Source organism: Monodelphis domestica, chromosome 1 (genome assembly GCF_027887165.1).
Source record: "Monodelphis domestica isolate mMonDom1 chromosome 1, mMonDom1.pri, whole genome shotgun sequence".
NCBI classification, from domain to species: domain Eukaryota; kingdom Metazoa; phylum Chordata; class Mammalia; order Didelphimorphia; family Didelphidae; genus Monodelphis; species Monodelphis domestica.
Genome location: NC_077227.1, coordinates 54,622,647 through 54,634,991, shown reverse-complemented (window position 1 = coordinate 54,634,991; position 12,345 = coordinate 54,622,647). Strand labels below are relative to the sequence as shown.

The following is a 12,345-nucleotide window of genomic DNA, read 5'->3' as shown; positions in this document are numbered from 1 at the left end:
ATGCTTTTCTCGACGTTCTCATTTAGTTTTTCTCTGCTAACTTGTTACCATCAGTTCTGATCAAAGTGGGCCAGCCACTGTATTAAGCGCCGAGGATAAAAATTTAAAGTAAAGACAGCCTCTGCCCGCAAGAGGCTTGCGGTCTAGTGGGGAAACGACCCGCGATCAACTGCACCTACAAGCTACAGGCAGGATAAATGGGCAAAAGTCAACGGAGACTTTTTTTAACTGGACCTAAGGGAACTGGCGAATCTAGCACTGCTCCCGTCTTTGGCCGAGGTCCACTGCCGCACGCTTCTCCCAGCTTTTCTTCCCTTCTGAGCTGCACAAGCGGTTCAACTGCACGCAGGAACTTTATCCCGACCCCTCGCCTCGGGGCCGGCCTCATTTTTTTTTTCCTTTTTCCCAGCGGTCGGTAATTTTGCGCCAGTCCCTCGAGCGAGCCCAGCCACCGCCCCCGCCCGCGCGGTGCACGCCGGTCGGTCCCAGCCGCGCTGGGAGGAGAGAAGCTCCGCCATGTTCCCCGGCGGCGCCGCCGCTCGGCCCTGGTAGCCGCCGCCCCCGACCCCGACCCCGCCCGGCCCCCCTAACCGAGCCGAGCCCCGGGCCAAGCATGGCCGCTCCGGAGCCGGCGCGAACGCCTCCGCCGCCGCCCCCGCCCGGGGCCGACCGCGTAGTCAAAGGTAAGAGGCCGAGGAAACCTCGGGAGCGGGGCCAAGGAGGAGGAGGGAGGTGTCTGGCCGCCTCCGGGGAGTGAACGGGTCCGGAAGGGCGGGGGACTGGCTGACTGATGCGGGAGGTGGTGGTCGTCCCGAAGCCGGTAGTGCGGCATCTCCCAGGCAGGCCCCGGGCTTGGCTGCCCCTTCCCCCTCCTTCGGCCCCGCGCGGGCTGTAACGGGAGCCGAGGGGGGTCACGCGGGGTCCTGAAGGAGTCGGGCTATCGGGGTGCGCGCGGGGGGTGCGCGTGGCCTGGGCCTAGCTGGGGGTGCAGCTGAGCTAGCATCTAGAGCCGAGGGGAGCTGAGGGTGGTGGTAAAAAGAGACAGAGTGAACGCGCTGTCAGTCCAGCCTAAACGGTGAGGGGCCAGGAAGGAGTCCGCGGACCTGGGTCTGCAAAGACCCAGTGGAAAAGTTCTCCTGCTGCCCTGCCGGGTGGGAGTGAGGAGGGTGATTTTTACTATGTCTATTTTCAAGCCTCCGGGGAAATGTCAACGTCTAAGATGCTGGGCGGTGTGTGTGTGTTGGGGGGTGGGGTGGGGGGGCTGGAATGGGATAATTTCCCTGCCTTCATTTACGGTGCCAGCCAGGCCATTAAACTGCCAGCATATTAAATTGTCTACATTGCTGTGATTACTTGGTATGTTTCTTTTTCTTTTAAAGGTAAATAATAATATCCTATTTTAAAAAATATATAAAATCCTGAGTGTTAAACCAGGCCAGGTTTCATACCTGATCAAATATTGTCTTCATTAAAGACCTTATTTAAAAAAAATTATCTTTGTTTAATTGGAGTTTTTAATTTCTTCAGAATCCAAAATTTTGGATCTCAATACCTGTCTCTAAGTATAACTCCAAGGGGGATGACACCTAATGTTATGTGACTTATTTCGGAGTAACATTGTGTCCAATTTAGCCTTTAATTTCAGAGAGTAACATGGTAATCAGTTTAGCCACAACATCCAACCAGAGATGCCTGAAGGGATCGTCCAAGCCCATCATCAAAGGATGGACAAGTTAGAATGATCTTTAGAATGATCCATTAAAGACCTTTATGGAGTTGGTAACCCTGACATCCTGAAGAGGATAATTCTTCCTGTCTTCTGGGTGGTTAAGGCATTCACCTGCAGGAAGATTCTGCTCTGACCCAGATAAAATCTTTTAAAGCCCATTTAGACTCAGATACTACTCTTTTCTCTGCTAGTGAGTCTGCAGTACCCCTAGGAAGAATTATACTGCTCTGGGGTGAGACTTTGTGAACTGCTGCTTAATTTTCTGTCTGCCTGCTCATTGTAGTCCTGAGGCACTCTGACAGAGATAGTTGATTAGGGCAGTTCCATTCCTGCAGCTTAGATCCCTGCTTTCCTTAGACTTGTGAACCCACCTATCCTTTGTATATATAGTGATGCTTTCCATCTTCTGCTTATATCATGGGAGTCAGACTCATTAAGGATTATTAGTGTACCTGAGAGTTAATTTTGTAGTTTGTGCTCTTTCTCCTCACATTTAAATGAAGAGTGCAATTGATATGGAGCAAAGGACATTTGAAACATAGGAAATGAATATTACTGCTACAAGTGATGTCCTTGTTTCCTAATGAATAGGGATCTTAGTTGCTCATCTATGTCCCTTTTGTGACTGGGATATGTAGCATCCTTTCTGTGACAACTGTCATTTTTTCATGGTATCTCTTTAGATGTCTAGGGTACCTGACTTAAGGAGTGTTCAGTGCAGGAGTGGTACTAGTTAACTAAAGTCTTATGTTATACTAAGATAGCACCTTAACTTTACCACAATTCACTGAGAACTTCAACCTTATAGTTTCAGAAGACCTTTCAGATTTTTCATCGCCATTATTTCATTATATCCTTAATAATTATGTCGTCATGATATATTTGATGGTAGGGAGTAGAAAAGCTATGGGGAAGTGTTTAAGATTCCATTTGTTTCTACTTTCCATTTATAATCATGTTTCTTTTAGATCTACAATGTGTACTGTTTTTGACAACTGGAGAAAATAATATCAAATTAACTAGAACCTTTTCCCATTCTTTTTCTAACTTGCCGTGTCATCTAACTCAAGGAATATTCTTTAAAAATTTTTTTTAAATTTACACTAAATCTTTTCAATATTCCTGATTTTTTTTAAACAAATTCTCATTTTTAAACCTGATGTGGTCAATTGAGAATGGAATATGTAGATTGTGATTAGTATGTGATAGTATGTTGTAGTTGAGAAATCATTGAAGAATAGTTAATCCAAAAATTCTCACTTAATTGAGTTACAAGTTGATTAGTAGTAAAGAAAGGCAGCTCAGGGATTATTTCTTTCTTTATATCTCAAGTGCCTACTACACTTTTGCCTTCTGTACCTAATAAATAGTTGTTGCTTGGTTGTTAATTTTCAGAATCAGAAGGATTTTTTTTTTTGATGGTTGTATAGGTTTTGAAGGAGTTACAGCAGGCTTTGTATTAATGCTAGAGGTGCAAGAAAAATACTTGACATGAATCATAGAAACTTGGGATTCTACTATAAAACAGGTATAACTGAAAAGAACCTGTGTAATTTGTGGTGATTTCATACAGCTGAAGATGTGGGTGATCAACCTTGACCTTTCTGTCCCTGTCTAATTAAACCAGTCACTGCACTGATCCCATTAAGGAAAGCTTAAGCTATTCACTAAGATCAAATTTAGCTTTCTATAGAAAACTGATGTAGACCAATCCAGTAAGAATGTATACCTCCTCAAACAGTTATAGTAAATAATTGCTTCTTCTTATACTGAAGAAGTGGGAAGGGGAAAAAACCTAGGAAAAAATTAAGGCCACTTCTTGAGAGAGAAGAGGGTGAGGGTGCCTCTTTGTGTCTATCCCACAAATATTTCTGCTTTACAACACAAAACACTAGGAAAATGTTGGATGTTTTCCTGATTTTCTAAGTTTTGCTCTGTTGTGCTTATTGGCAGGGACATAAATTCATAAGCTGAAAGGTGCTTCTTTTTAATGTTTGTTTAGACCCTCTTGTCACTAAGTAGGATTTTTCCCTTCATCTAAAGGCTCTTAGGGTATCAGGAAACCTGGTTATGAGCCCTGGCACTATGTTTAATCTCTCCATATCTTGAGGCAACTCTTTTAACCTCCTTGTATCTATTTCCTCAACTACAAAATAGGTATAAGAATAAGGAAGTAGAAATAGTTTACAAAGTCATGAATAGAAATTATTTTGTGGTATCTAGTTTATATATCAATTACTTATAACTGTTCAAGTTCTTTGACTATATTCAGTGACTGAATTGAAAGTGAATGGCAGTGGAACCTATATATCTGTTTTATCCCCAATTTTATGAGCAATAACTTGACATAAATTCCATTTTCTGCTTGCCTGATGAGAGCCTAAATTTTATTTTCTCTGTATTCTCTGAATTATGACTATTTTACCTTTTCTCTCCAATCCATGCAATTTGGCCCATTGCAAATGTATATTATCTAATTTCTACTGAGCCTTATTGCAGCAAAACAAACATCCTATTCCTTTCAGACTTATTCACTTTTCCATTTGACCATAGTGGCTGTTTCAAATTTTCTCCTCTTTACTGAAGCCTTTCACTGCATTCCCTCCTCCCTACTCTCTCAGCTGAAGACCTCACCTCATACTTAATTGAAAAAATTGAGACCATTCCAAAAGAGCTCCCTCTTCTCCTTTTCTCTTCATCTCACATCACTTACACATCTTTCTCATTCTCCTCCTTTTCTCAGGTCTCAGATGAAGGAGCTGTGACTCTTTGCAAATCAACCAAATCCTACATTTATCCTTAATTGTATCTTCTCCAGAAAATTGTTCCCACTGTCAACCCCATTCTCTTTATCTTCAGATTCTTCCCCTCTACTGGCTGCTTCGTTTCTGCCTACAGATACAACCACATCTCCCCTGCATTCTTAAAAAAAAAAAAAAAACCAAAAAAACCTATACTTGTTCTAGCAGTTAATCCATATATCTCCTCCCTTTCTTGGCTAAACTCTTTGAGAAAGCCAACAGCAATTCGGGTTACTTCTCTAAACAGTCTGGCTTCTGACCTCATCATTCAACTGAAACTACCTTCTCCAAAGTTACCAATAATCTCTTATTGGCCAAATCTAATGACTTTACCTCATTCCTAATCATGGAGTTACATATAGCATTTGACACTGTTTACTTTTCTCCTTCCAAATACTCTTTCCTCTAAATTTTTGTGACACTTCTCTGAATTCTCCTTCTGTATCTGTCTGATTGTTCCCTAGTCTCCTTTATTAATCCTTCAGTCATTTCATGCCCTTAACCATGCATATCTGTCCTTGGAGTCCTTATTTTTTTCACTTGATATTATTTCTCAGCTTTTATGGTTTCAGCTATTAATTTCTATGCTCATGATCTACACACATAGGCACCTATCTCTCCATCTATATTACCCTAGCCTCTGCTGCACTACTGTCACACATATCTAACTTCTTAGACATTTCAATTTGGACATCCCATAGGTATCTTGAACTCAGCAAGTCCAAAAAATAGATCTCAGCTTTTTCCTCAAAACCTTCTCTCCTTGGTAATTTGGAAATGTGCCCAAATGGCTATAAAACAATGCATACCCTTTGATCCTGTAATACCACTACTGGATCTGTATCTCAAAGAGGAAAAAAAAGGGGAGAAAGAATCTATCTGCACAAAATTCTTTATTGCAGCTCTTTTTTGTAATGGCAAAGAATTGGAAATTGAGAGGATGTCCATCAGTTGGTGAATAGCTAAACAAACTGTGTTACATGTTGGTGATGGAATACCTTTCTGCTATAAGAAATGATAAATGCAGGATGATTTCAGAAAAAGCTGGAAAGATCTGTGTGAACTGATGTAGAGTGAAATAAGCAGAAAAGGGAGAACACTGTACATAGTAACAGCAATATGATGGTCAACTGTGAAAACTTGGTTTCTCTCAGCAATACAGTGATCTCAGACAATCCTGAAAGACTTACTTATGATGGGGAATTCTGGCTGCCTCCTGAGAAAGATGGATATGGATCAAAACAGACCATTTTTCACATTAGTGTATTTATGGTTTTATTTGGGGATTTTGGTTTTGTATGAGTATCTTACGACCATGACCAATATGGACACAGTCCCCTAGGACTGTGACCTCGATGTCATCCTTGACTCCTCACTTTTGCTCTATAACCGAATATATCGGCCAAATCTTATTTTTTCTACCTTCCCAACCCTAGTTTAAGCCCTTATCACCTCTTTTCCTGTTTCCTTCAGGATCAAACAAAAACTCCTCTGTCATTTAAAGTTTTTCATAACCTGGCTGTCTTTTTAAACTTTGCTTCCTGCTACAAACTTATACAATTATGCTTAAATACTATCTTTGCCAGATAGGAAATGAGATCTTTCCTAGTCTCCTCAGTTTCTAATACCTCTTCCTTTCAGATTGCCTTTATGTAACTTGACTGACTTTGACTGCAGTTATTGCATTGTTTTTAAAAACTTATTTGCATATGAAGGCTCTTCTAGCAGCCTGCATTTTTTATAATGTTGAAGTCAACTTAGCAAGCATCGCCCATGCTCATAGTTTTATTAAAATTGTTTATTTTCGTATGGACCGACAGGTGCCTGGGCTCATGTCACTAAAGTTAGTTACACTCCTTTGTTTAGGTTCATCTTTCTGAATCAGCTTTAAATGTAAATTTTTATTTTCAAAATCCATTTTTGACTCTGATATTTAAAATTAGAAGTGAATACAAACCTTAGAAAAGATGTTCTTTCTCCTATCTCCATTGAAATATAAGCCCAGTTAAGATAAGTCCCAAAGTACCATGTGTCTCAGACAAAAGTAAAGTATCTGCAAATGTGTGTGAGACAGAGGGTAGAATTCTGTGGTGAAGATGCTAAGAATCATAGCTGCTAAACTATGGGAGATCTTCAGGTTCTGCATCTATTGGCAGAATTAGCCAGAGCTTTCTGAGGAGGAGTCTCATCAGGTAAAAACTTGATTTACTAAGTGAGATTGATACTTGTATTTTATTTTGTTACTAATTTCATTACTTCATTTCATTAGAAATTAGATATGTAATCATTGTTAATATACCTAGATGCATAATGATTGTATGTGCAGTTAGAAGAAGCGAATTGGATAATCTTGCATAGTTTATGTATTCAACTTTGGAATAGTAATCAATGAACAACATTTTTTGAGATCTCACTATGTGCAAAAGTCAGTAATTGGCATTAAGAGGATAACAAGATATAAAGATAGTTCTTATTCTCAAAGAGCTTATTATATCTAGGGAAGGATTCAATAAATACATAAATAGTACCAGAGATCTTTCAAGCATAGGAATAATTGCCAAAGATGTTTAATAGAAAAAAGTTGAGGAGATAGACATCATCCTAGAGTTTAGTGCATAACAAAAGATTTTTGGACAATGTGGAACTTGAGCCAGGTTTTGAAGGATGGGTAGAATATAGGATGGGCAGGAATGGTATGGGAAAAGACATGGAAAACTAATTCAAGTTCTAGAAACAATGGGTCCTTACAAGGTTTTATTTTCAATTGTCATTCTCAGTCACGGAGAGACTATCACTAAAGGTGATACGGCTTGAAGGGTGGTTGTGGAGCTCCTCCATTTGTGCCTGGCCTTTGAATGTTGAAGAGTTTGGATTTTATGCTTTTTTGGCATTGTGAAACATTTTTTGAGTGGGTGAATGATAAGATTAGTGGTTTAGGAATATTAATTAGGTAGATTTACTGGATGCATTTAGGGAAGAGAGAGATGGGAATTCAAAGAGGCCAAGTAGGTTATAGCAGTGAGGGTGTTAGGTCAGTAGGGCCTGAATTAAGGTTGTAGGCATCTATGAATATGGAAAGGAAGAAAGGAATGCTAGGGACTTTTGAAAGGAGATAGGATTTTGTGACTGAATAGATATGGGTGTGAGAGGAGAAATAAAGCATGTTGAGAAGTACCTGTGGCTTTCTTTGTAAGGTCCCAGGTGTGCTGTTAAGTTGTATTTTAAACAGAATACAACCTCTGCAGATCTTGTGCTCTGATTGTTAATATTCATGAGCTGACCAGGTTTTTAAACTTAACTTCTTGATTCAAAGTAGGTTACTTTTCATACCTTGAGAACATTAAATCCCATTTCAATTTGAGAAACTTGCATTTTGGAGATATTTGATCTTTTCATTTTTATTAATATTTCTATGAAAAATTTTTTAAGAATAATAAAACTTGTATATCCTAAATTTCAGATCTAGGTATATTGTTTAATTTTTAGTTGGTAAAAATGATTTGTAATAATTTTTTTTAAAGCTAAATTACATATAGAGAGAACAAAATGTATTTCCTTGGTGGGAATAAATGTGTTTGCAGTGAAAAGGAAATAAGTACCTTCAAAGTTTCTGTCTTTATGACTCTCATAATGAAAAACAAAAGGGATTGTTGATTTCAAATTATTTTGAAGGTAGTTAACATCTCTGTGTCATATTTCATCCTGCATTCTTAAAAGGATTATACTCTACATATATTTTTTCCAAGTCAGAGAATATTTTGTGATGGTTTGTTTTTTTTTTTAATCACCAGCTGATCATGTCATCTCATTTTTCACTTCCATTCCTTTCCCCACCTTATTTGGTCCCATCAACTTTGAGATTTTCTTTTGAATACAGTACTCATCTCAAATTAATTTTTAAAATTATTTTTGTTTTATAGCATCTTTTGTAAACAGCCACAGTGGTACCAAAATGTAGCAGCAAAAAAAAAAAAAAGCCTCTGAGCAGCAATAATACATGCCACAATACATCTTACTCTTTACTCTTAGGACTTTCTAGTCCTTCTTTCAAGGACTTTGCTTATACTTTATTTTTTAAACCCTTACCTTCTGTCCTAGAATCAAAACTGAATATAGGTTCCAAGGCAGAAGAGTGGTTAGGGCTAAGCAATTGGGGTTAAATGTCTTCCCCTGAGGTCACAGCTAGGAAGTATCTAAAACCAAATTTGAACCCCAGACCTCTTGACTCCAGGCCTGGTTTTCAATCCACTGAGCCTTTTAGCTGTGCCTACTTTTATTTTAAATATAAATCTGAAAAATTTTGATTATCTGGTTTCTTTGAGGATGTGGACTGGTAGAAGTTCAAGTGAGAGGGGAAATAGAAAAATTGAGGGGGAAAAAAGTAGACAAGAATTTAAGCATAGTAATCAGGATCCATTTGTTATAGGGTGTAATTAGAAAATCTTGTACCTTTGAACTACATCTCCCAGCATCCCTTTCCTCTTTCAGCCCCACCTTGCGTGCATTCTAATTGTATATAGTTGTATGTGACTGCCTCTCTCTTGCCTTGTGACCACCACTGAGTTAGCTCCCTTTTTATTCCAGCTTTTAATTTTAGTTAGTATTAATAAATCTTACTAAATATTATACTTGGAGTTATTGTATATTAATTTTTAAGCTTACAATAAGGACAAAGAGCCCTACATAATTAAATATTTTAAACGTTGTATACTTTCATTGCATACTGGAGAAAAAAGAGAAACCGTTTTTGCCCTTAAAGTACTTACATTCTACTAAATACAAGATAATTTTGAGAAGCGAGAGGGAAAAGTTGTACCTGGGAGATACAGGAAGAGTTTAATTTAAAAGATGAAATCTTTGAGCCTTGAGGAAGCTAGAGATTTTGTCGAATAGTGGATTTTTTGACCCAAAAGCTGGGATCTTTGGGTTTATCATATATTGTCTTGCTGAGGTCACTTGCCCCAAGTCTATTCCACTGATCCTCCTTTCTGTCTCTTAGCCAGTACCAAATTGTTTTGATGACTGCTGCTTTGTAATATAGTTTGAGATCTGGGACTGCAAGGCCCCCTTCCTTTGTATTTTTTTTTTCATTATTTCCCTGGATATCCTTGATCTTTTGTTATTCCAAATGAACTTTGTTATGGTTTTTTCTAAATCAGTAAAGAAATTTTTTGGAAGTTCTATGGGTATGGCACTAAATAGATAAGTTTGGGTAGGATGGTCATTTTTAGAAGCTAGAGATTTTGAAAGGTGAGGTGAGGAAGAAATTCCAGAAAGTGCAACTTAGTGACCTATACCATAGATTCTCAAACTGAGACTCTTTATGGGGTTAAGTTTGGAACATCAAAAGTATTTTCATAATAATACTAAGATGTTATTTGCCTATTTTTTTTTTTTAATGCTCAGCAGGTAGTGGGTGATTTGGGAATGGTTTTCAAAAGAAAAGTTAGGGCTAATATAGACCTGGCATTATCTCTACAAAGATGTTAATTAAACCTCTGGGAGTTTATGAGCTTAGAGGAAAAAAAGGGCTCAGGACAGAAACTTGGTTTATACTTACTGTCAAGAGGTGTGGTTACAATAATGGTAATCTACTAAAAATGATTGAAGAGAAGCCTGATAGAGTCAAGAGAGAAGAAAGTAATAAAGCTTTGGAAAGAGAGAGTGTCTAGCAGGGAAGGGCAGTGATCAGCAACACCAGAAGCTGCAGAGAAGTCAAGTAGAATGAGGGCAAAGAAAAAGAGCCATTTAGTTGGGTCAGAAGCCCTATCAATGGAGTTTGGAAAATTAGTGGGGATTGAGAAAGTAGAATCAGCAAGAATAGATGATTTACAGTTTACCTGGGAAATCAAGCAAGCAACCACCTGTTAAACCTCTTTATATGCCAGGTACTACACTAGCCACTGGGGATAAAGCAACAAAGGCCAGACCTTTGTCTTCTGGGAGAAAGACAACTCCCAACCTAAGAATCGAGTCAAATTTAGTTTGTTTTTTTTTAAGACTGAAAGAGATCTGAGTGTGCCTGGAGTGGATAATAGTAGACTGAAGATGAGAGAGAGGAGGGGAGGGAATCTAGGGTACAACTAGAAGTGTTTATTTTGGCAAGTAGGAAGACCACTCCTCTGTATCAACAATGGAGAGTATTAGTTGCAGTGTCATCAGTAGTGATATCATGTTTTCACTCTTTTAAAAAATTGCAGCTGTTCCTTTCCCCCCAACACATCGCTTAACATCTGAAGAAGTATTTGATATGGATGGGATACCAAGAGTTGATGTTTTAAAGAATCATTTGGTAAAAGAAGGTCGAGTTGATGAAGAAATTGCACTTAGAATTATTAATGAGGGTGCTGCCATCCTTCGGAGAGAGAAAACCATGATAGAAGTAGAAGCTCCAATTACAGGTAATGGAACCGTTTTCTTTAATTTCATTATGAAACAAATATTTGATTAATTGAATTTAGTGAAGCTTTCAACATTTTATTTTGTATTGGAATTGATTTTCTTTTCTGAAAAACTGACATAAAATCTAAGGAAATAATGTAAAGTAGAAGTTATAGCTGAAAATACAGGCCTCTTCTCAAAGTTTAGACTTGTTTTCAAAGAGTGTGGTATAAATGGATCTGGAGTTAGAGCACATGGTTTCTAATCATGTCTTCCATTTACTGTTAATTAGGAATCATATTTCCTATTCACAAGGAATATACATTCTAATTAGGAGACATCAAGTAATATGTAAATATATACAACATAAATAAATGGAGTAAAAAGAATTAGCATTTATATAGCACCTACTATGTATCAGACTCTGCCAGAAGCTTTTTACAAATGTTATCTCATTTGATCCCCACAACAACCCTTCCAGGTAGATGCTGTTATTCTCATTTTACAGATGAGGAAACTAAGGCAGATAGAGATTGAATCATTTGCTCACTGTTACCCACTGGGATCAGATGTCCAAGGCTAGATTTGACCTTTCGTCTTCCTGATTCTAGGCCTACTATTTTATCCATTGCTCAATATCCGCAAGGGAATTAAATTGAAGAGAATTTGAGACAAGGGGTGGTAGTAGTAGTTAGGGCAGCATTGGTGAAGTTTTGGCATGCGTGCCCAGCCCCTGGCACAGGGGATGATGGATATAGATCTGTTCCATCCCATCCCCCATCCGCCTTCCTCCCTCCCCCCTCCCAGTGCCTGAGAACATTTTTGCTTGTCCTGCCCCTCTGTTCGGCTGCCCAGAGCAAAATACTTCCTCCCTCCACCCTCTGGGGGTAATGACAGGGGCTCACAGGCAGCTCAAAGTTGCAATTTGGACATAAGAATTTGAGAACCTTCACCAATGCTGAGTTAGGGGAACCAGGAAAGGCTTCCTGAAGCAGATGGCATGTCTTAGAGGCTGATAAGAGACTCAGGCATGAGGACAGGGAGTGCAGAGATGCCCAGACAGGAGCTGGAGTGCCATGAGCAAGGAGACAGTTTGTCAGGAAGGGTGTCCTATCTCATGAGGTTCAGAGGCCCCCAGACAAGTCCTTATTTTGTCCTAAAGGAAATAGGCAGTTCCTGGAGGGGCTGCATGAAGGCTGCATGGAGTGGCTAGAGGAGAGCAGAAGGAAAAATTGTTTTGGCAGTAGGTGAAGGATGGATGGGAATGGGGACAAACTTGAAGCCAGAGAGGCAGTTGCAGTGATCTAGGTGGGAAGGGATGAGGTCATGCAGGTGGAGGGGAGGTAGAAAAGTCAGGATTTGGCAGCTGATTAGAGAGACAGTGAGCTGAGTAAGAATCACCCTGAGATTGCAAGCCTGGCCCAGGAGTGACGG

General features: G+C 39.3%; 1 protein-coding gene across 7 annotated transcripts in view; it reads left to right on the top strand.

Annotated features, from left to right (window-relative positions):
* The first annotated feature begins 394 nt into the window (after positions 1–394).
* PPP3CB (protein phosphatase 3 catalytic subunit beta) overlaps positions 395–12,345 on the top strand; it is a 47,265-nt gene continuing 35,314 nt past the window's right edge. For all 7 annotated transcript variants that reach the window (XM_007478385.3, XM_007478383.3, XM_007478384.3 and 4 more), the window contains exons 1-2: positions 395–683; positions 10,731–10,931. In XM_007478385.3, the coding sequence (XP_007478447.2) occupies positions 614–683; positions 10,731–10,931 (271 nt within the window). In that variant the 5' untranslated portion in view covers positions 395–613. The remainder of the gene's footprint in view (positions 684–10,730; positions 10,932–12,345) is intronic.